Source organism: Engystomops pustulosus, chromosome 3, assembly GCF_040894005.1.
Source record: "Engystomops pustulosus chromosome 3, aEngPut4.maternal, whole genome shotgun sequence".
NCBI lineage: Eukaryota > Metazoa > Chordata > Amphibia > Anura > Leptodactylidae > Engystomops > Engystomops pustulosus.
This window is the reverse complement of record NC_092413.1, coordinates 133397211-133421478: the sequence shown is the minus strand read 5'-3', so window position 1 is coordinate 133421478 and position 24268 is coordinate 133397211. Positions and strand designations below refer to the sequence as shown.

Genomic DNA, 24268 nt, shown 5'->3' with positions numbered 1-24268 from the left:
GTACGGCCCCTAAAAAAAATACAAAAATAAAAAGGATACCAAAAATGATGATTTTCTTTTCCTCCATGCATTCAAGATCTTATAAAAGCTTATCAATAAGTTAAAGATTCACTAAAATGAAGCAATTATAAAGTGCATCTAGTCTCGCAGAAAATAATTCTACAAATTGCCAAAAAAATAAAGATTGTATAGCCATTATAAAGTGACAATGAATAATCTGCTCTGAATGGCACAGCTTCCCTTCAATGCCCTGGCGCGTGCCTATACAGCAGTTTACTACCACATATGGGGTATTGTTACACTCAGAAGATTGGGTATCAAAGTTTGTGGAGCATTTTGGTATTTTAGCCACTGAGAAGGTGTACATATTTTAAAAAATACTGTCATTTAGCCAAAAAAAAAAAAAATTCAAAATTACATCCAATTTTGTTTTAACCCCTGTAAAACAATTAAAAACGGTTAACAAACTTTATAAAAGTTGTTTTACATATATTAAGGGGGAGTAGTTTCTATAGTGGGGTAATTTATGGGGTTTTACTTTTATTTAGGCCTCTCAAAAAGGGACATGAAATCTGAGCAGGTCCCTCAAAAGCAGGATTTAGCTTTTTTTATGAAATATGCATCTTTGGGCCATGATGGCAATAGTTAGATTTACTATATTTTTTGTTTGTTTGTTCAATAGGTCTTAATTACACCCCTGATGAGCCTGTGTTGACAGGCGAAACATGGCATGTAGGGTATTTTGACCATGATCTCACGTACCATTAATCCCTACATATGGGCATCTCTGTCTCTTTGCTTGTACAGTCTAGAGACAGTGTGCCCGTGACAAGTTGCAGTCGGGTGACAGCCGGTTAGGGCTGCGGCTTCGAGGAGAGTATACTAGAGTTACTTGGGCCCCTATCACTTATAGGAGGGCTAGATCAGGTTTCTTCCTCTGGATATTGGCACTCATACATTGCACCAGACCATCCTAGCTCTTATTTATTTTGTTTACTTTTCCTATTTCCACACTTTAGCTGTCTCCTCATTAGTGGAAATCCTAACTTTTGGGACATATTCATTTCTCCAGTTCCTTGGATACTTGCCTGCAACATCGGAAAGAATATAGTTGACAAGGTACGTGAATCCACTAGTGGTACGTCAGTGTGGCAATAGCTTGCTTGTGTGGTTTGGTTGTTCTGGCTGGTTTTATATCCAGATTTTAATATGATTTGCTGATTAAAAGTTCTGTTTTATTCATTTAGACTCACCAATTGTACCTTGACTATTGTGGTGTAGCAGGGTTGGGGGTTTGATTTCACCCACCCGTCCTTTTTGTACTATTATAAGGAAAAGTAAACAAGTGTAAAGCTCTAAAGAATCTTTCTGTAAATTGTGTCTCTAGAGGACAGGATCAGTGCATTTACAAAGTAACAAGTTTTGTGGGTGTTCCCAATACAGAGTAGTTAATACTGTACCAAGTACTGTAATCCGTTTGTGTATTACTTGGGCACAATTCACATTACTTTACAAGTGAAAGGGTCACTGGTATCTGGTACAGAGACATTTGCAGCAGATATCTGCCCTCTGCAGTCTCAAATGGATTGGACAGATTTTCTGCAGTAAATACTACAGATTTCCCATTGCTCTTTGGTCTAAAAGTGATGGAAATGGACCGGTCTCCGCAAAGGCAGTCTAAGCACTCACTGGCCACTTACTGTATGTGGTCAGTTGTAAAACACGGTGTGCTCTCAAACCATTCTATGTGTCAGGGAGAGTGGGTTGTGGCACCAAACCAGTTTGACTTGTGGCTAATCCATGCGACCCTGTCATTTTTCACCATTTAACCCCTGGACAGAGATCTTAACTTCACTACCAAAAGTCAGGACAATCTGCTATGGAAGTCACTAAATAACCAGAATAACAAATGAAACACTCAGAACAATACAGAAACAAAGATATTAGCAGTATCACACCTCGGCAGTAATATAGATGGCTAGTGGTAATACTGCTCAGGCATAATCTGGTTTGTCGAAGCATCCATGGCCAGGCAAAGATTATTCAAGGGGACTTTCAACATAGGTGAACGGGTCTTTTATACCACGTAAATCCTCCTTTTTACAAACTCTGAAAGAGGCCAAGCCCCACATGTGTAAGTCCACTGAAGTGTTGGCAGGATGGAGTGGTTTGGGTGGCTGAGTAAGCCATTGCCTCTAGCCTCCAGGAGAAGGGTAGACAGTGCTGCGGAGTTGACAGCTTCACACATAACCAGAATTTACCTTTTCAGCAGCTTGTGTAATATTAGTCCTTACATGGGATCAGACCATGACCATTTGGTACATATGCACTTTTATGGCTAGAACCAACCATTAAGCTCTAAGAATATTCCACAAAAGCTGCGGTTATAGAGATTATATGAACCAGCATGTCACCATCTCAGTTTCGGCCTAGTTAAAGTCACTTATGAGTCAACATGACTGACTTTCATGACTGAGCATTTACTTGCTCTGGAATATATCCTTCATTTCCACATTGCAGCAAAATCACATATGATGTACTTAATATTTAAATGTGGCAAAATGCTGTATTTTTGGCACAATCGTTACAAAACTGCACCCTTTCACCAGAGTAAATTGTGAAAGCAGGAGTGGATGGATTATATACAATTACATGTACATGATAGACAGCCATACATACAAAACAGTTGCATATTAAAAATGCTTCTTGAACATGCACCATGTATAAGCAGTGATATTGTGCTGCTTCTGTAGTGAATGCAGGAGTTAAAGAATACAATAGACGCAAATGTTAGAATAAATATTGCAATAATGGCATATGAAAAGAAAAAAAAAACTCATTTTATGCCTTGCTGTTTGGGAAACAGATGCAAAGAAAATCTTCAAAACATAAATTGAATAACACTGCCCCCTAGTGAATATTCATATAATAAAAACACATGGGGAAAATGAAAAGGTCTCAAAATAAAAGATATAAAACAGAATATGTATTCGTGTAAACAAATTGTACAGATCATGGGGTACATATACAAAAAAAATAAATAAATAAAGACATAAGACATATGTTCTTTTTTTCTCCTGAGCGCATTTAAGAAACTGTGGGAATTCGTGGAATCTTACTTCTATCGTCCCTTTACTTTTAAAAGGAACCCTTTTATTTATAAACCCCCCTCCCTCCCATAATTCTAATGTCCTAGCTTTCTGTACTCCTACCCCTCTCCCTCTCCTCCACATCCTCACAATGTGGCTTCTTTTCTCTATATCCCGTTCCCTATCGCACCCCTTGCCCTCCTCTATTTCCCAGTCCATATCATGGCCCATGTCCTCCTCCATCTCCCATCCACGTCACAGCCCATCCTCTATCCGCAGCCCTGCTTCCTGCACTGTCACCTCCGAAGCTGGGAGGGTGGGGCCGGCCTAGGGAAGGTGCTACCTCCACACAAGTCTTGTAAAGTGGAAAAGCATATATTATTTATATATAATTGGCAGCAGGAAACTGATCCCATCCACTGGCTGCCTTGTCCAAGCTGTGTGTGTCTGGACTGGGGGGGAACTGGTGGGACGTGTTGGGTCAATCACCCACTAATAAAAAAATAGGGGAAAAAAAAAAAGGGATATGGGATGAAGTCTTCTTTTCAAAGCTGCTAAATAAGACCGAAATGGGACTAAATAATAAGGTTCATGCAAAAAGCTTCAATATGTAGAAAAATGATACCAGAAAACATATACACTAACTGCACACTCCTATATAAAATAAGCAATGGCTGCCCATTTCTGTGACATTTTAATAGAAGGCTAAAGAGCACAATGATTTGCAGCAAAGCCTCCTTCCCTCAAGCCACCTGATCAAAGGTTCATAACAGAAATGTGTGTTTTGCATATTACTGCCTTTTCACTATTCATGGAAGGAAGCCCAGATGCTACATCCCGAGGCATTGGTAGTTTTATCACCGAGGCTAAAACATGACATGCAGGAAAAATACCGCTAAAAATGTGAGTTAACCACTTATAGAGAAATACTGCAGATGTATAAGATACAAGCAGGCTATCATAGCAGGTAACATGAGGAAAAGGGAGAGTAAAGAAGGATATATTCACACAATGTATATGGAGTAGTAGTTTAACAGATGAAGGTGAAAAGATGAATCAAGAGAATGAGAACTAACTAGTGAAACAATGATATCTTATCACAGAAGAGAAAGGATTAGTCAAGTGCAACAGAAAAAAAAAAACACAGTACATACTCTGCATTAAAAAATGTATTCTAAAATAAATTAAAATCATGTACATGAGGGGTTTCAAGCAAAGTCTCCCTCAGAAAGAAGTATAAACCTCTGAGATGTGGCTATATTCACCCTTTTTTTTTTTTCGATTATACTCTTCTTTCTGAACACCTTTCTGGATGCCGGTTTGTTAGGGGAGTCAGGCTCATGCCATCCCTGCTTGTTTGCCACATGCATCATTAGATTGTGTGGATTCAACATTATTAGAGGGTGACCTATTGTGGTCTATATGACATAATCAAGTGGCCTCCAGGTAACCACCTTTCCTTGGGCACTTTTTTTTCTCTGAGGGATTCGAACCAAATGGTATTATCCGAGGCAACCCCCAGCTCCACAGCATGTCCTAATAGTGGATCAAAAACAGACTAATTCAGTGAACATTCTTATCCTATGTAATAACCCATTTTATACAAGTAATGCAGATAGTGGGGCACATTTACTTACCCGGTCCAGTCGCGATCCAGCGGGGCGTTCTCCGAAGAGGATTCGGGTTCTGCCGGGATTCACTAAGGTCGTGCGCCTGATATCCACTAGGTGTCGCTGCTGCGCCATGGTCCGCCGAGTTCACCATCTTCGTCTCGGTGTATGCGAGTGCTATTCTTGCGACAAAATGATTGGTTTTTTTTTTAAAATTCCGTGGTTTTTCCAAAACCGTTGGGTTTTCCGATGGCCACGGCCCCGATTTCTGTCACGTGAAAGCCGGGGCCAATGCACGACAATCTGATCGCGTGGCAATTTGGCCCAAATCGGAAATATTCGAGAAACCCGATGAAAATGCGCGATTCGGACCCTTAGTAAATGAGCCCCACTGTCTTTATACCACAGGTCTTTCATGTCACATAAACAAGACCATTTTGAAAATTCTAAAATTTTGAGACAATGGCTAACGCAGTTGTTAGTAATACTGTACCTTTTTTATGCCACATAAACATATTTGCACACCATCAATAGAAACCCAGGCCTACATTTCTAAATGGCTTTTCAGTGCACCCCACTATTTAGATTCCTGTAGTGGGGCCAGTCTTGTTAAGGCATTGTTCTTTTTACTCAGAACCTGTCAGAGATCCATTAGTGGATCCGGATCTACAGGTTGTGCTTTCATCAGCCATGATTGAGAACACTTCACCTGTTTGAAACACGTTGGCCGTTTTACTGGATGTCACTGAGGATTTTAATGTATCGTCAATAAAGTTACAGCGTTTGTAGTTCGTCTGGTCCATCCAACTTTTATACTGGATTGCTTTACCTTTGCAGCAAAGGGACTTCTGCCTTACTGGTTCATCTTGGTCTTGTGCTTTCACAAAACATAGATAGGAAGTGCAAACTAATAAACTTAGAGGTTTAGGGCTTTTTTTCAGCAGTTACCTCTGCTAGGTGTTAAGAGGACTGTTCCAAATTAACATTTCACCTCTCTCAAAACAAAGTGACAGTGGTAGTCACAAGTGGGACAAATGGAAAAGCTTCACCGTATGCCTTAATTTTTCCGCCATTATAGTGACCACAATGGATAACCATGCATTTCTAGGCTCCTCAACAGACAATCCAACTACTTATACAGCTACTGTAAGATACAGAAGAATCCTTTAGAGTAAAAGATAAAAGGGTTTTGTTTTTACGTGACAAGATCACTAATCATAACTTTTTTGGTAGGATCATAAGGATTGACAGCAAAATCCTAAAGACACAGGCACCTAACAAACTTGTATTTCTAAAGAAAAAGAGGAAAACAATTATAACAGTTTGCAAATATATCAAAAAGTAGAGAATAAATGAAACATGGCCTACATGGCACACAAAATAAGAAATTAAAGGAAAACTTACTGTGTAAGTGATTGTTGCCAACATTCCTATCAAGGTCAAGGAGCTGATGGAAAATGACAAGGCATCCAAACCATCTGAAAAACAATTTTTCTTAAGTGGTGACAACTCTTTGATGAAAGGAACATAATAGATTATTTTCGCTAGTGTTACCGCTGTTCTAAATTACAAGCATCGTACAATGCTTTCAACAATTATTTACATATAAAAAAGACAGACATCCGTATTTTTTATGAATCACAAAATAACTAGATTAGTTTTACTCACATATGGCCTGCAAATGAATGTAAAACCTTACATTAGCCTATAAAAATCCCATTGGCCTAAATGTATCAGGCATTTGCACCTCTAAAACAGCACCATATCTGTTGTTGGACATATTTATTCTGTGGATTGGTCACTAATAGGTGATAAGTGTAAGACCCCGGCATCCCCGGCTGTTTGGCACAATATGACAATAATAGCTAAAGCTTTGATAACACTTTTACCACTGGTATCAAAACATGACACCAATTCGGACTCGACTACCTTCTGACTGGAAGGTAAACTGGTCTTGGATTACTGCTTGTACTTGAAACACTTGAGAAATAACTAAACAATGTTATATAGCGATGGACTGGCTTGATACCTGAGTGGGTGCAGAGGGTGCCATGGTCAGGAGCCATAGGAGAACCATGAGGCAACTTTTCCCCATATGCACAATAAAATGATCCAATTTTAGTTTGGGGACCAGTTACAGGTTTTGCACAAGGTTGGTAGAATTAAGCCTTTGGACAGAGCCTTTCTTCTGGAGAGGTAATTAATCTTACAAGAAGAGAGGCCAATGGTCACCGTATAAATGCAAAGAAGAGCTATTAAATATGGTGAACAAAATAAGGAACAAACTCAATACACTTTAAGCTTGAAAAATCCTTTGGGAGCAGCAATTATGAAGGCTTTCTCCATATCAGGATTGTGAAACAGATGTGCTTCTTCTAAGCAGCTGTACAAGAAGTAATAGCACATGTGTTTATCTAATCTACAGTAAGAAATTGTCTTGTGTTAACCCTTCACAATTCCAAACGTTACCGAGCTATATCCAGAAGAGTGTATAACAAAGAAAACCCCTATGACCACCTTTCCCTTGCACATCATATAGATCGACTAGATCCACTAGTGATTTTGCCTCAAACTGCCATTGTAATCCAAAAGAATGTACTGGAGATCTTGCAGAATCTATCACCGATGACAAGAACCGGGGTCCGATGTACCCCCATCGCACTACAGAGATGACCCGAGCAGCCAGTCGCGCATGTGCGGACTGCCCATTCATCTCTATGGGGCTGACAGAGACTGCCGAGCACAGTATCAACCGCCGTCAGACTTGGACCCCTGTTCTAGCAATCTGTGGGAGGTCCCATCACAAAGATCCCCATTGATCAGCAAGTTAAACCCTATCCTGTGTGATGGGGCCTAACTTTCTTCACAGGAAAAACTGAGCTCTTCCATATCCCCAGAGACAATAAATCTTATCCCCCTCCTTACAGTCACCTCATGCAGGCACATCTTTACTGTATCTGCAAGAGTAGGAAGCGGGGGCGGGGAAATGATTGACTAGGAGGAGGTTTTTTTTAAAAAAAAAAACTCATAGATAAGCATTTTGAAAAAGAGGGATGTGGAGAACTCTGCTTCGTGCTGAACACTCCCCAGGGACACAAGACACAAGCTGGCAGGGAGTCCGGTACACTTTAGTTGTAATTGTTTCATGAATGCTAGAAGTTTTATAAAAACTGTTTGGGGAGAAGCTATTTGTTGTCTAGGGGGATATGGATTAGGCTCAAAAAGGGTGCCTAGCAAAAGGTCTTGAGGGAAAAGATCCAGTATAACTTATTTCCTACAATTACATTTTTGCTCTTTCTATGGAGAGACATAAGGAAGGCAGGTCCATCAGAGAGGGGCACTGATACAGTGGGTAGAGAAAGTATTGAGACCCCTTTACATTTTCCACTCTTTGATCTTCAAATTGGCTGCAATGAAAACAAAAAAAGTTCTCTTTTTTTGCTCATTGATGTACACTATGCACCCCACATTGACAAAATTAGTAGTATTGAGTAGAAGCACCTTGTGAGCCAGTACAGCCATGAGACTTCTTGGAAATAATGCAACAAGTTGTTGACACCTGGATTTGGGGATCCTCTGCCTTCTTCCCTCAGGTTGGATGGTGAATGTTGGTGGACAGCCATTTTCAAGACATAGATCTCTCCAGAGATGGGGTAGGTCAGGGCTGGGCCAGTCAAGAAGAGTTGTTCTAAAGCTTCTGCTTTGTTATTTAAGCTGCATGCTTAGGTTCATTGTCTTGTGGGAAGGTGAACCTTCGGCCCAGTCTGGGGTTCAGCGAATCATCACCATGTTTCACTGTTCGCATTGTATTTGGCAGATGATGAGCAGTGCCTGGTTTTCTACACATAACGCTTAGAATTCATACCAAATGTTCAAGTTGTGTCTCATCAGACCAGAGAATCTGATTTTTCATAGTATGGTAGTCATGTGTTTTTTTTTTTTTTGCAAACCGTATGCAGGCTTTCATAGGTCTTGCACTGAAGACAGACTTCCGTCAACACACTCTTTCATAAAGCCTGAATTGGTGGTGGGCATCAGTGATCGTTGACTTTGTGGAACTAACTCTGGAGCTCAGCCACAGTGATCGGGAGGTTCTTCTTTACCCCTCTCCCAAGGATTTTCTTCCACGATTGCTTTGTTTGGCTGGAGAGCTAGGTCGAAGAAGAGTTGTGGTCTTCTTCCATTTAAGTGTTATGGAGGCCACAAAATTCTTTTGTAACCTTGGACAGATCTGATACTTGCCACAATTCTATCCTCGAGCTCTTTGGGCAGTTCCTTAGACCTCATGATTCTCATGTGCTCTGGCATCCACTGTGAGCTCTGTGCTGTTCATAATCAAATCCAATGAAGGAGTAGAACCATCTCAAGGAGGATCAGAAGGAAATGGACAGCACGCAAGTTAAATACAAGTAAAGCAAAGGGCCTGAATACTCATGGTCATGTGATATTTCAGTTTTTCTTGTTTAATCAGCAAAAATATCTACATTTCTTATCTTCTATTTTCTTGTCAGTATGGGGTGCAGAGTGTACATTAATGAGCAAAAAAAAAAAAACTTTTTTGATCTTACGAATTGGCTACAATGAAACCAAGAGTGAAAAATTGTAAAAGTGGTCTGAATACTTTTCGTACCCACTGTACATAGAAAGTTGCCAGACATTGATACGCCCCTAACTTATGGGCATAGAAAGAGACAAGATTCTACAACACTTGAGTTGTATTGCCATCATTTGTCACATTCATGGTAAGTTTCCTTCAAATCCTATATTACTTTTGACTTTTATCCCTTGTAAGTCATGTTTGGATAAACCAGGGACTCTTACTCATAGATCCATGCACCGCAACTATTTTTTATCCCGTCAAGCTCTGAATTCACAGGCTATTACACTATGCAGGAACAGGTCTCAACCCCTGCTCCCTCTGCATTCCCCACTCTACCTGTTGTAGGCTTACACAGTGGGAAAGGGGAAGTACTCTGCACAGTGTCATAACCTGTAAAACCATAGCACGGTGCTCCATGGCCCCAGAAGACTTCATGCTCAATAGAATAATTTAAGAAGATTTTACGAACCAAAGAGGCCATAGAGAACCATTATAATAAGTTTATCACAGTCACAGTGCCTGAATCTAAGAGTAAGTGCCCTTGGTTTATAATGCTGGTAGATTTCCTGTAAGAAACTAGTTTAAAAAATCTAAAATTAACAAGAACTTTTAGAAAGCAGAGAAGGATATATTGAAGTGTATATAAATTGATTTAACATTTGTATACTTTTAGCCATTATTCAATACTTCTAGAATAATCCCAGAAGCCATGTGGCACAACTGTTATTTATTACTGTAGTGCATGGCCCAGTTTTCAGTGAAGTCTGGATGATGGGCCATTTATACTGTACTGGCTCAAGAATTTTTTTTTCTATAAGCAGAACCTTCATGTACAAGTGAAATGCTTGCATCTCAGATCCAAATAAAGGGATCCTGTCACCACTCCTCTGCACCTCAAACCCTCAATATAACCTTATTTTATAACCTTATTCCTCGGTGATGGAAATGTTGCGACAGAAGCAAGTTCCATGCTCACTGGTGCCATAAGAGCATGTGAAACAGTGGGAGGGGGGAAGCTGAGAGAGTGCAGAGAGGAAGGTCACAAGGGCTTCATGTAAGAGCCAGAGCCCCTGAGCACTTGTGACGTATTTACAGGAACACAAACTTTAATTTTATACATTAAATACTTTAGTAAAGGTCATAATAAAGATATACCTGTATTCAAACGGCTGCTTGATTGGTTATCAACAGCAGGATGGGTGGTATTTTTCCTTTAAAAGGAACCTGTCAAAATTTTCACAAATGCACTCATGTTCCATGCCTCTTCTCAGCATTTCATGTGACCAGGGTGATGTCATCTACGTTCTTTTACCTGCAATGTCTACCCAATGTATGTATCTGATAACGAGGCAGTATCATGGCATGAACACAGCAGCCTCCATTGACTTCTACTCCTCTCCATTCTCCATGGATGCTGCTGTGATTTCATATGATCAGCTACATACATGGGTAGACTGTAAAAATGTAACAGGACCTTAGATGGCATTCTAGTCACATGACATGAAGTAGCCAATGAATGGCCAGAGCTCTCTAGCAATGTTCCACATAGCAGCTTTTTCCGCAGATCCTCATTTGACTCATATGAGGCAAGTTTACAAAATGTTTTTAGAACATTGCAGCCATGAAAAGAAACCATTTTGGGTTAAAGATTTTAATGTTTTTAATGAATTATTTGAGTGGGTAAACTTAATGTCAGTTTCTCTTTAAAGTTAATCTTTCAAATCTATAAATCACCTATTCTGCTCCTTTTGCTGCATTGATTTTTACTTTCCCTCTAGTCTTTGCAATAGCTTTTGCAATTCTAACCAAATCAAGCAAATATGCCGATAAAACATGTACACCTAGAGCTTGACGCCAAGACCAGAGGAGTGGCTAAAGAAGCTAGATAAAGGCAGCACAACGCACAGACAATATATTACAATAACCTATTAATAACTAGATGAATAATGCATTTTGATGAATGCAGCAAAACACTTACAACCGCTACCAAGTTCTTGAAAGAGAATCTTGATTTTATCAAACTCCGAGATGTTTTTGCCTGAAGGAATATCCAGTGGTGCAAACGCACTGAAAAAAAAAAAAAACACAAAAAACTAAATCAATTATATATGATGGCAAGCATTTTCTTCGGTTTTGTTTTTTTTAGAAATAAAATATATAAAAAAATAAAAAAAACCCCACTGTACTAGTAATCACAGAAATGGATATGATATTTCAAGTCACTTATACCATTCATAATAAATACAATACAGTACAAATATCTGGAAGAATGTCCCTGCTAACAGACAACTCGTCTTATTGATTTTCTTTCTTTTTCCACATTATAGTGTTCTTTTGAAAAAAAAAATCTAGGCTTTGTATCAAAACAAATAGCCTCTGGAAGACGAGGCATAGATGAAAGCATTAGGGCTATATTGCATACTTTCACACATGTATAATTAATGCAGAAAACAGAAAGTTCATAGTTTGTTTCTTTTTTGAGGGGGAGATAAATAAATGTGTGCATGAATGACTCTACAAACATTTTCTTTTGAAACAGTTTTGCCTGTTTTTTCTTGAATTTTTTTTTTCACCGATAAGGAACAAAATTTTAAAGGGGATTTGAGGGAAACAATTTTTTGATAAATGAATTGAGGCATTCAGTTAATAGGGCTTTACGCAAACCTGTCACTAGTTATATTTGTAAATAAACCGTGGTCACCAGTTCCCTTTAAAACAGAAATGATGTTTTCCCTCCAGCCTGTAAAAAAATTTTTGATAGGTAAATGGATTTCACGTACTCACTACAGCGTTGGTACACACCAGCAGAGAGCCAGGGACTGTCCCACCCACGTCCATGACTTTCGACACAGCCAAATAATTTCTAAAACTTGGCTCTTACAATGCATTGACCAGAAAGGCTGAAGCCGAAACATGCCAGGCAGGAATAATAGGCAGTTCAGTTAGTATCTAATGTAGCTAGCTAGTCAGTGTGAATACTGTTATTAACAACTGGTTGTCCAATAACGTAGACCTAGATAAATAAACTGCCACACATCAAGGGATATAAAGATACCACCCTTTTAGTCCAATGTGTGGAAAACATTGGTATTATTTACAATGATTGCAAAATTACGGCAATCACTTTAAAAATGTACTACACTGGTAGCCTGAAGTGGTTTATGTTTGGATAATTCAGCCCATATTTAACAATTTTTCTAATAAAATTAATAATTTTGTAAGACAGCCTGAGATTTTCCAGAAAAGAGGGACTACAGTGGTCATCTCTTAACTACCAGCACTCACAGGGTAGGGTAAGTGGGGTAAAAACTGGTGACAAATTCCATTTAACACAAGATATTTATGTAAAAACTGTTGATAAATAATAAAAATTTACTTTACATTATAATATCTTGAGTCATGAATTTGAAGTTTTTGGGTAAAGTGCTCAGGGTAAAAATTCCCTATGTTCCCACTATCATCAGCACTTCCTACATTTAAACAGAAGGAAAACCCAATTGTCTTACTTCAACAAAATGCCTAGCTTGTCATCTTATTATGTATTCAAGTAACACGATGGCTTTTATCCTATATGCCTAATAAAGACAGACTTTGAACAACTGAGCGTTGGAATCTCACTTCATGTGTATTCATGTACACTGTATGCGGCTTTCAGAGCTGCTTGTCATATGTATAATTACCTGATAAAATGTTTCCAGGAGAAGGAGAAATCTGGAATTTTCTCCACACTGAAAGGCTTCAGCTAATTTTAAGGGTTACGTCAAAAACTATTTAAGAGTTGGCAGGTAGCGTCTCAATTTAATAATGTGATTTTCTCAAACAGTGAATGGACTGTTGATTAATAGCGTTAAGCCAATTCTGATACAAATTAAAAAAAGAATTAACCTTCATGTAATAGAAAAGCCTCTCACCTTTGCATATAGGGATAGGTCATATGTTTATGCTTTCTTGTCTAGTTAACCAGATCTCCAAGCACATGCAATTAGATATAATTGCAGACCGACTTCATGAATACTCAAAGAAAGAGGGGATCAAAACAAATTACGCTTCAGTAATTCCATGCAGAAACATCATGTCTCTGCAATTTCAAGATTAGACATTTGCATAAAAAGGATGAAAATAATTAAAGTAAATATAAAAAGTAGAAAAAAGGGACTCAAATGCTGTTTGTTATGTATGTATACACACACAGCTCGAAAAAAAAATTTAAAATTAAAAAGTGACACTAAAGTGTCCTAGACCTCAATGAATAAAGTATTCCAGTTTCAATTCTTTATTCATTAAATAGGGGAATGCACTGACAAGAAAATATAAAAATGATCAATGAAAAATCAAAAATGATTACCGTATTTTCCGGACTATAAGGCGCCCTTAAAAGCCTTGGATTTCCTTGGAAATCCAAAGTGCGCCTTATAGTCCGGTGCGCCCTATATGAGGGCAGCGGACCCTATTTACATAGGTCCCCGCTACCGGAGACAGCAGATCTCCAGCGGGAACTGCAGACCACGCGGCACGAACAACTTCTGCCGCGTGGTCTGCAGTTCCCGCTGGAGATCTGCTGTCTCCGGTAGCGGGGACCTATGTAAGTATGGTCCGCTGCCCTCCTCCACCTCCCCCTCACCTTCCCCACTCACCTTCCCCGCGTCGCCACGTCTCTTCTCGGCGTCGGGTCTCCGCTCCGCCCCCGGACCTCCTCCACGCCCCCGACCCTGCGCCTTATATATGGAATTATTACATATATAAGGCGCATCGGACTGTTGCGCCTTATATTCCGGTGCGCCTAATGGCCCGGAAAATACGGTAAATATCTCATAGAGCGCTGTATTTGTAATGATGCTCATAATCAAATTTGAAAATCAAATTTCAGTATAATACAACTTCAGAGAAAATGCCTGGATTGTACTCAGGTCTGGAGAATGGGCAGTCCATTGCATCAATACTTTCATGATTTAGGAACTGGTGACACACTACATGAGGTCTAGCATTGTCATGGATCAGAAGGAACCCAGTGCCCAATGCACCTGTATACATTCTCACAAAGGGTCTGAGGATCTCATCACAGTACCTAATGGTAGTCAGGCTACCTCTGTCTAGCACATACCTTCCCACACCATTACTGACCCACTGCCAAACCAGTAATGCTGGAGGATGTCACAGGCCACAAAACGTTCTACACATTATCTCCCGACAGTGTCAAATGTGCTCAGTGTGAACAGATTCTCATCCATGAAGAGCACAGGGAGCCAATGTCAAATATGCAGATATTGGTGCTCTCTGGCAAATGCCAATTTCCCTGCCCAACTTTGAGCTGTAAGTAAAGCACCAACTTGTGGACGTCAAACCCTCATACCACCCTCATGGATAGAGTCTGACAAACGGATATTTGTGGTCTGTTGGAGGTCACTTTGAAGGGCTCTGGAACAGCTTCTGCTGTTCCTCCTTGCACAAAGGAGGAGGTAGCAGTCAATATTCATCATAACTTCAGTAAAGCATTCATAAAGCCGTCATAAAAACAGTCTGGATTGTGATTGCCAAAAGATGATAAGTTATACAAAAATATAATATACTATGTTGTGCATGAAATTCCCCAAAGAAGCATTTGTCTAAATAGTCATTGTTCAAAAAAACTCTGTCTACTGCGAGAAGAGAAAGTGCAAAAAGGTGGTTCTGCTGCACATAGAGCTTAGTTAGGTTCTTCATAAATAACTTAACCTGGTAAACGTGCAAGAAAGGTGACTGATACGCATAAAATAAAAATAAAAAATAACAACTACAGTCCATATTAAAAAGATAGGGCAATATTCATTTCACATATAAAATTGTAAACACAATAATATACTCACCCAACAAGAAGAAGACAGGAACACACCAAAGCAAACACAAGCGTGTATTTTAGTGCAGTCTTCACTTGCTGTTTAAAGAAGAACAGAAAAAACATTACTTCAGAGACTAAAGTATTAGAAAAGCCAAATGAATATGATATTTCAAATAAGCAGCCTTACATTAAAAAGGAAACTTATCATCAGTATAACACAGTTTTAACCAATAACAGGTTCCTATAGACTTTTTAATACTATTTCCCAATCTCCTTTTAATCAAACATTACTAGTTCCACTTTTAAAAGTTAATAAAAGTATTAATGGCTCCCTTCCAGCAAACTTGCTTGAGTTACGGGGAGTCTGTTACTAGGCTGCAATCATCATCATTATCTCCTCTCTGCTCTGCTAGCCCTTCCTCCCTCTCCCCACATTAGCCGACCCATGCTCAAAGCAACACTTTGTCAGCTCACATTAAGAGGTGGAAGGGTGAAGCAAGCAGAGAGTAGATAACGTTGATGACACAGGGATTTCGGCCCTGCACATGACTCAATGCAGTTTGTTGACAGGAATTTTTTTAAAGGTCATTTCTTTTAAGTGAGTGGAACCAGTAATGTTAAAGTATAAATACTGTAAAATACTATTAAAAAGCATATGGGAACATGTTAGGTAAAGGTGTTCTAATGACAGGTTTCCTTTAACAAATGTATAGGTCCAATTCATCACCTGCTCACATAGTTCTGACCTGAACAGGGGAAAACAATGTATTACTATTTATGACTACTATATACAACCAATGACCAATGCTTTCTAATACTCTTTCCAATGCATAGAGGAGAGTGATTAGCAATGGTGGAATTTTAAGAGAGGTACTTCACTGCCCACATGAAATCTCAATCAAACAGTACAGGATTCACAATGATAATCCCTATTTGGGATAAGAAGTAGAATGCAATGTAATATGTTAAGCAATTTTTTGACAAAAGCGCCTTTAAAGAGAACCCTTCAGGCAAAAAATAACCCCCTAAACTAAATATATTTTCATAAATTGGCATTAGAGAGCATTGCCTGTATCCCTTCATTGTACCTCTACATGCCTGTACACTTAAGCAATGAGGTCCTAAAGCTGTATGCAAATGACCTGTGAAATGTCCAAAGAGCCATTATCATTCAAGCTGTCCAGCTTATTCATGAGTGGGAGGCACAGCCACACCCCCAGTGCTTGACTGACAGCCTGTATAATGCTGTGATGGCTGCTCCATGTGCTTGCTGTTGGCCATGCCCCCTGCAGCCTGTGTGTGTGTGTGTGTGTATGTAAAAAATACAACAGCTCCAGGATGCAGCTATGTTATAGCAGAACATGTCAGGTACTTGTGTAGCTGATGTCTGTGTCTCTGTGTATTAGGAGGATGCAGCATGTCAGCAGATGCAGCACACACACCAGCAATGCTTTACTATACATTACACACAGACATGAGCAGTGGGAGGAGAGGGGAGGGGTAACAGGAGTGACATGACTGCCTCTGACCATGTGACCACCCTCATTTACATAATAAAGAAAAGAGGACTTTACAATGACTAATGTATGAATTGACTAGATAAAGGTTGGGATGGGATCCTTGTTATCTGCTCCAACAGGTAGAGGTGACAGGACAAGTGACACAGACCTGATGACAGGTGTCCTTTAAGTCTTTCCAGCAAATACAGGAGGAATATGGGATAAGCTGCTCTGGCCATTATACATATTTGCAGATTAAACATTAGTGGAGGGCAATGGATAAGCCGGTGGTAATTGTGGAGGATTTACATCCACTTCTCGACTCCTTGAGGGGATTGTTAGGTACCAAGTTTAATAACACGTTATTACGATTCTGGCCAGTGAAAGAGCATAACAACAATGTAAGGAGAATAATAAATAAGTGGACTGGAGAGGTGGGTACCCAATGATAAAGTAGTTTGGAAAAAGGTACGGTGGATGTGAAAAAGGTCTTCACTATACCTGCTCATCGCTTAACGCAACTATTTACTTTGAATCAAATATACTATACACCGAAATAGTTATCAAGATTTGGGGCAAGGATTAATAGTTGCAACAAGTGTGGCCTGGAGAAGGCAGATGATATACACATGTTGTGGTTTTGCCCCAGGATCAGGAGATTTGGGAAGGGGGCGGGGTGTTGAGTATTGGCCACTATAGAGAAGATCTTTAAAGTAGGTATTCCGGATACATTACACATTTGTGTGCTGGGTATTTTGGATGAGGGAAATTGCAAGGAAGTCAAATACCAAGTGGTTAAAAAACTACCATTTGCAGCAAGATTCTGCCCGATTAGGAAATGGATGGCCAGAGATGCCCCGACAATCAGGATTTGACAGAATTGTTAAAAACACTATTCTACCCCATGGCTTTGCAAAAATGATGGGAGGTGGCAGGCCAGGATTAATACTAAGTTTTGCAGGGAGGAGGTTATGATGTTCGGAGCATAGGAGGTTAGCCATTAGGGTGGGGGGCTGGTGAAGAGAGAGACCCTTTTTTTTCCCCTCTATATTTTCTTTTTTGCGGGAGAGGGGATTGGCTTGGGGGAGTTTGGATATAAATCTATGGAATAAAAGGAGAAAAAAGGAATTCTATTATCAAACGGATTCAATTCATTTTTTTAATTATGTACTATGGAAACATAATAAATGTTTTGAAGATAATGTACTAGTAATGTTTTGAAGATATGGTATGTTGTTTTTTTTGAGATTAGTTAATGACTAGAGATGAGAGAGTATACTCGTCCGAGCTTGATGCTCGTTCGAGTATTAGCGTAATCGAAACGGCTCGTTGCTCGGACGAGTATCTCGCCTGCTCGAGATCGAGCATTTACTTAAGGAAACACAGTGAAGAACGGTGAAGAATACAATGAAATCAGTGAACACAGGATCATTTAAGTGAAGAACACAGTGCAGATGTTTCTGTACATCTGCTAACTCATCCAAAGACACGAGTGCCAAACGGTGTTCTTCACAATAGTATGTGAAGAACAATAGGTGTTAAGAACATTGCAGATATGTGGAAACATCTGCAATGTGTTCTTCACACATATTGTTCTTCACATACTATTGTTTAGAACACCGTTCGGCACTCGTGTCTTCGGATAAGTTAGCAGATGTACGGAAACATCTTCAATGTGTTCTTCAGTGAAGAACACATTGCAGATGTATCCATACATCTGCTAACTTATCAGAAAACATTAGTACAGAAAGGTGTTCTTCACAATAGTGTGTGAAGAACAATGGGGGGTCATTTACTAAGGGCCCGATTCGCATTTTCCCCACGTGTTACCCGAGTATTTCTGATTTGCGCTGATTTTTCCTGAATTGCCCCGGAATTTTGGCGCACGCAATGGAAATCGGGTGCGTGGCCGAACGAAAACCCGACGGATTCGCAAAAACCACCGCGTTTAAAAAGAAAAAAAAGTGTCACTCGACACTCGCTTACCTTCACCCACGATAGGACGATGAACTTCTGATAGTCTTCAGCGCAGCAGCGACACCTGGTGGACGTCGGAGGAACTGCCTTAGTGAATCCCGGCCGGACCCAAATCCACCGCAGAGAACACGCCGCTGGATCGCGAATGGACCGGGTAAGTAAATCTGCCCAAATATGTGTGAAGAACACATTGCAGATTTTTAACACGGGTCATTCTCCTTTTTGAAGTTCCACGAATATTCCATTGAATAATTATAAAAAAATTATAATGAACAAACAGGAATGACTTCCTTATTTCTCAATAAAATTACACATTTTATTGCAGAGCCTTGGTCCCCTTGAAAAATGCTCGAGTCTCCCATTGACTTCAATGGGGTTTGTTATTCGATACGAGCACTTAAGCATCGGGAAAAGTTCGACTCGAGTAACGAGCGCTCGAGCATTTTAGTGCTCACTCATCTCTTAATGTCATATTGGAAGATTTGAAGATCTGATATTTGTGTGAAATTTACTCCCTGTTACCCTTTCGCTTTATTTTTCCTTTAAATATAAATACAAAGATTTAATAAAAGGGAAAGAAAAAACAAAAAACTGAAAACAAAATATATTAGTATGGCTACCTTCGAGCTTCAACCATTGTAATTACAGAAACTGTCAATTTGACCCCGGGCAATTTGTTCTCTTGCCACATGCAGTAATGCAGAGAACTAGTAGGAACATTTAAAATTAGTAAATGAGCTTTTCCATCAGCTCAACATTTTCCTTATGCAAGTCAAGTAATTAGTCCCTAGTACGTCCTGACATGTTTCAGCAACTTTCTCTTGTATCATGGAGCTTGACAATGTTGGCAGTAGGAGAGACATAATCTTTCAAGAACAACAATCACTCATGCAGGTTAAATAAATGCTGACCTCAGTCTTGAACTTTGAGTAAATGCAATAGAATCTGCCACCAAGACAGGTTTTTGATGTCCCCAACCTCTATTGGTTTTGTCAATGGACTTTGCAAAATTTTCAGTTGCAGCCCATCTCAAAAAATAATACTAAATAACCAGATGTCTTCAGCCATACTGCCACCATCACTCCAATAAACATCTTTCAGAAATGGTGTGACTCTATAATGGTTGAATTCAAAAAAAAGAAAACATCTCTTGAATGCAATAAAAGGTATGTGTGTTAAAGAGCATGTATTCTTACTTCGGTTTAACTAGGATATATTAATTTGGGAGAATTTTAACGTCATGGAGTGGTAGAGGGTGAAAATAGCATTATGGAAATCACAGGGTGTTCCAGGGAGACAGCAGTCAGTTGGTAGCAGCATGAGTAGGCTGCAGAGTGGCACAATGACAGAGTGTGAAGTTTGGTGACAGTCCCGGGTAAAGATTGTGGGAGGCAGATGAAGCAACTGGCAGATGTCTGGTATCAGGCGGTTGGCCGCATCAGAATAGTGGCTGAGGCAGGTAGTTAGAATCCGGACTCATTTCTGAATGTTTTGGGGAGGCATCATGTCTGATCTAATCTGAGGCATAAGCCATTGGTGTGTTGAAATCCCTGCCGATCCAAGCCCGATTAATCTTGACAAAGGTCAGTCTCTCCACATTACGGGTTCTCCTTAGGGCAACAATGGCCCCCGCCGCACTGAACACCCGCTCTCATGCCATACTACTGGCCGGGCAGGACAGCTTCTCTCCTGCAAACTCTGCAAGTTTCGGCCACGCATCAGGTTTGGCTGCCCAGTAGTCCAGGGGATCCTCTACCTGGGGTGGTAGAGTGCTGTCCAAAGTAGGCCACCACCTGCTAGTACAGGGTCTGCTCTATATCCTGCTGCTGCTAGCTACCCTCCTCACTAGGCGGGTGAAGGAAGCAGCTCATTAAAGGACTCCTACCCCCATCTCCCCACAGCAGCCGTGGCAGTAGTACATGAGCAATGAGTGCCAGGAATCCCCTGGTCAGACCAGAAAGAGGATGGACAATGGCACACAGGAAGCGGCCAACTGTCTGCACAGTATTTCTCTATAGTACGCCAGTTGTTCCTCCCTCTCGACAGCTGAAAAAAGGCACCCATTTTGCATCGGTAGTAAGGGTCCAAGAGGGTGGAGAGCAAAAAGTCATCCCTATGCCGGATGTTGACTATTCGGCTGTCACTAGTTAGGCAAAGCAGCATGCTGCGGGCCATCTGTGCAAGTGACTGAGGGACTCCTGGCCTCGATCTCCAATGTATACTGCCACTGTGCTTCTGTGCTTCTACCTCCTCTGGATGCTCCTGCTCCCCCTCTCCTGTCACCTGAGTAGAAAAACCACCAATTGCACCAGACTCTGCTTGTGCTCCAATGTCCTCCTCCGCCAGTTCAATCCCCACTGGACTTATGCGGCCATGAGATGTAGTTGCCACTTCTCCAGTGCCCTGACCAGACAGATTTAGCAGCATTTGTTCCAGGGCATAAAGCAGTGGAATGACGTCATTCATCCTGTAGTCCTGGTGACTGACAAATAATGTGGCCTCTTCAAAGGGCCGGTGTCACGCATGAGCTGCCAGTAGCCGACAACAAAAGTTACACAGGGGAGTACTCCTGCCCACTTGCATCATCAAAAAATCATTTATGGCTTCTCTCCGTTCATGCAGGCGGTCTAACTTATGGAGGCTGGAATTCCAATGGGTGGAAACATCACACAGACTATGTTGGGGGAGGGCGTTTTGGCGCTGTAACTCCAGGAGGTTGTGCTTGGCTTTGTAAGAAAGGATGAACTGCATGCACAGTTTCCTGCATGCCATTTTTAGAATGTCTTGCAGATGGGTGGAAGACTTCAGGAACCTTTTGACAACCAGATTGAACACGTGCGCCATGCAGGGACCATCCCTCAGTGCAGCGTGGACACCATGCTCCTCCCATTGTCTGTCACCATGGTTCCGATTTGCAGTTGTTGTGGAGAAAGCCACACATTGATTTCTTCTTCCATATCGCGGAGCAGTCCCTCCCCTGTGTGACTTTGTTCATCCAGGCAAATGAGGTGTAGAACTGTGAGACACCGCTGTGCCCTACACATGTGGTATGATAGAGCAGCACTTAGACTTGTGGAGGCTGAGGTGGTGGAGGAGAAGGAGGAGGCGGACATTGGTGCAGGAGCAGCAGTTTGACAACGTGGAGAAGAAAGCAGAGTCTCCCGTTGAAGTTGTTGGTGTAAATGGCCGTAAAAGGTCATGTACTGGCCCTGACCGGAGTTACAGCTCCACACATCCGTGCAGCGATGCACCTTGGAAGAAACCGATAAGCTCAAGGACTGGCCCACCTTCTATTCTATATATTTGTGATGGGCTGGTACTGCCTTTTGGAAAAGATATTTCAGCTTGAAACTCTCCACCTCGGTTCGGCACAAGCCATTAGTTCTCTGAAGGGTGCAGAGTCCACGACTTGGAAAAGGGGGGGAATGCAGTACCAACAACTTGTACAGGAGCACGGTCAACTTCTGCACCTCAGGATGGCTGGACGCATACAGTTGTCTCTTTGAAATCCTTCAATTACTGCTGGCTGCATGTGTAGCAAAGAGCAGGAGCATCTGGACCGGGAGATGTCAAAGACAAACGGCTCCCTTCGGCAGAGGTGCTGGAGCCTTCACTGGTTGAAATGGCATGTGTGCCTCTAGGTGCTGCGGCTGTTGCTGAGGCTGTTGCTGCCTGTGGGGAATTTTGTTCCCACTAATCACCATAAACTTCGGATTCATGCCGAACCGAAATTTTCATGAAATTCGGAACTCCAGTTGAGATCCATGAGATATACACTCACCGGCAACTTTATACACCATGCTAGTAACGGGTTGGACCCCCTTTTGCCTTCAGAACTGCCTCAATTCAACAAGGTGCTGGAAGCATTCCTCAGAGATTTTGGTCCATATTGACATGATGGCATCACACAGTTGCCGCAGATTTGTCGGATACACATCCATGATGCAAATCTCCCGTTCCACCACATCCCATAGATGCCCTATTGGATTGAGATCTGGTGACTGTGGAGGCCAATTGAGTACAGTGAACTCATTGTCATGTTCAAGAAACCAGTCTGAGATGATTCCAGCTTTATGACATGGCGCATTATCCTGCTGAAAGTAGCCATCAGATGTTGGGTACATTGTGGTCATAAAGGGATGGACATGGTCAGCAACAATACGCAGGTAGGCTGTGGCGTTGCAACGATGCTCAATTGGTACCAAGGGGCCCAAAGAGTGCCAAGAAAATATTCCCCACACCATGACAGCACCACCACCAGCCTGAACAGTTGATACAAGGCAGGATGGATCCATGCTTTCATGTTGTTGACGCCAAATTCTGAACCTACCATCCGAATGTCGCAGCAGAAATCGAGACTCATCAGACCAGGCAACGTTTTTCCAATCTTCTACTGTCCAATTTTGATGAGCTTGTGCAAATTGTAGCCTCAGTTTCCTGTTCTTAGCTGAAAGGAGTGGCACCCGCTGTGGTCTTCTGCTGCTGTAGCCCATCTGCCTCAAAGTTCGACGTACTGTGCATTCAGAGATGCTCTTCTGCCTACCTTGGTTGTAACGGGTGGCGATTTGAGTCACTGTTGCCTTTCTATCAGCTCGAACCAGTCTGCCCATTCTCCTCTGACCTCTGGCATCAACAAGGCATTACTGCCCACAGAACTGCCGCTCACTGGATGTTTTTTCTTTTTCGGACCATTCTCTGTAAACCCTAGAGATGGTTGTGCGTGAAAATCCCAGTAGATCAGCAGTTTCTGAAATACTCAGACCAGCCCTTCTGGCACAAACAACCATGCCACGTTCAAAGGTACTCAAATCACCTTTCTTCCCCATACTGATGCTCGGTTTGAACTGCAGGAGATTGTCTTGACCATGTCTACATGCCTAAATGCACTGAGTTGCCGCCATGTGACTGGCTGATTAGAAATTAAGTGTTAACGAGCAGTTGGACAGGTGTACCTAATAAAGTGGCCGGTGAGTGTACAAGACACAATGACACTTTCAGCTCTGTTAACTCACTTATAACAAACAGTCAACTCTGCTATAGGTCTCCCTCAGTTAAAGACCTTATATTTCTGTAGCTCGTAGGCAAGTTTCTGCACACTGCTGCTACGTGGCAGGAAGTGCCTGAGCAGCTTTTGGAATGCAGAGGGAAAGGAGGCAGAGAGCACTGCAGTGTGCAGACAAAAAAAGCTATTCATGAGAAGAATCCAACCAGTGTCAGAAGATTTAAGGTTGCATCCAGGGGTAACCAAAATTATATACACCAGCATTGATAGAGGCAGGTTGGAATTAGATCTATGAAATACTGTATTTTTGCTAATAACAGTGCATTACAGATTGTGTTATTTTGCCATCCTGAGTAAATTTAGCAATCTTGTCTTCGTGGGAATACACCTTTAAGTTTACAGCATTAAAAAAAGGTTCACAAGACAACAAAGCTGCTAAACTACATACTTGAACTACAGTCAGAAATGCTTAAAAAACATTTTAATTAAAGATGATGCCAAGAAGAAGATAAACATGGCTCATTTCTTCTATAAACAGCGCCACAAAGTCTGGTTGTTTAGGGGTTAAGCGGTTTATTAGTAATACTGTGATTTTCATTTTCAGCATTCCTCCTTTTTCTCATAATCTACAGTAATTCCCTTTTATATAGGTAATTAATATGGGAAGGATAAACAC

At 41.1% G+C, this 24268-nt stretch overlaps 1 protein-coding gene across 1 annotated transcript in view; it reads right to left on the bottom strand.

The window, feature by feature from the left end:
* The window catches only part of LMBRD1 (LMBR1 domain containing 1), a 142873-nt gene that overhangs the window by 73724 nt on the left and 44881 nt on the right, over positions 1 to 24268 (bottom strand). The window contains exons 5-7 of the mRNA XM_072142187.1: positions 15143 to 15210; positions 11278 to 11366; positions 6104 to 6177 (exon numbers count right to left, since the gene is read on the bottom strand). Coding sequence (XP_071998288.1) covers positions 6104 to 6177; positions 11278 to 11366; positions 15143 to 15210 — 231 coding nt within the window. The remainder of the gene's footprint in view (positions 1 to 6103; positions 6178 to 11277; positions 11367 to 15142; positions 15211 to 24268) is intronic.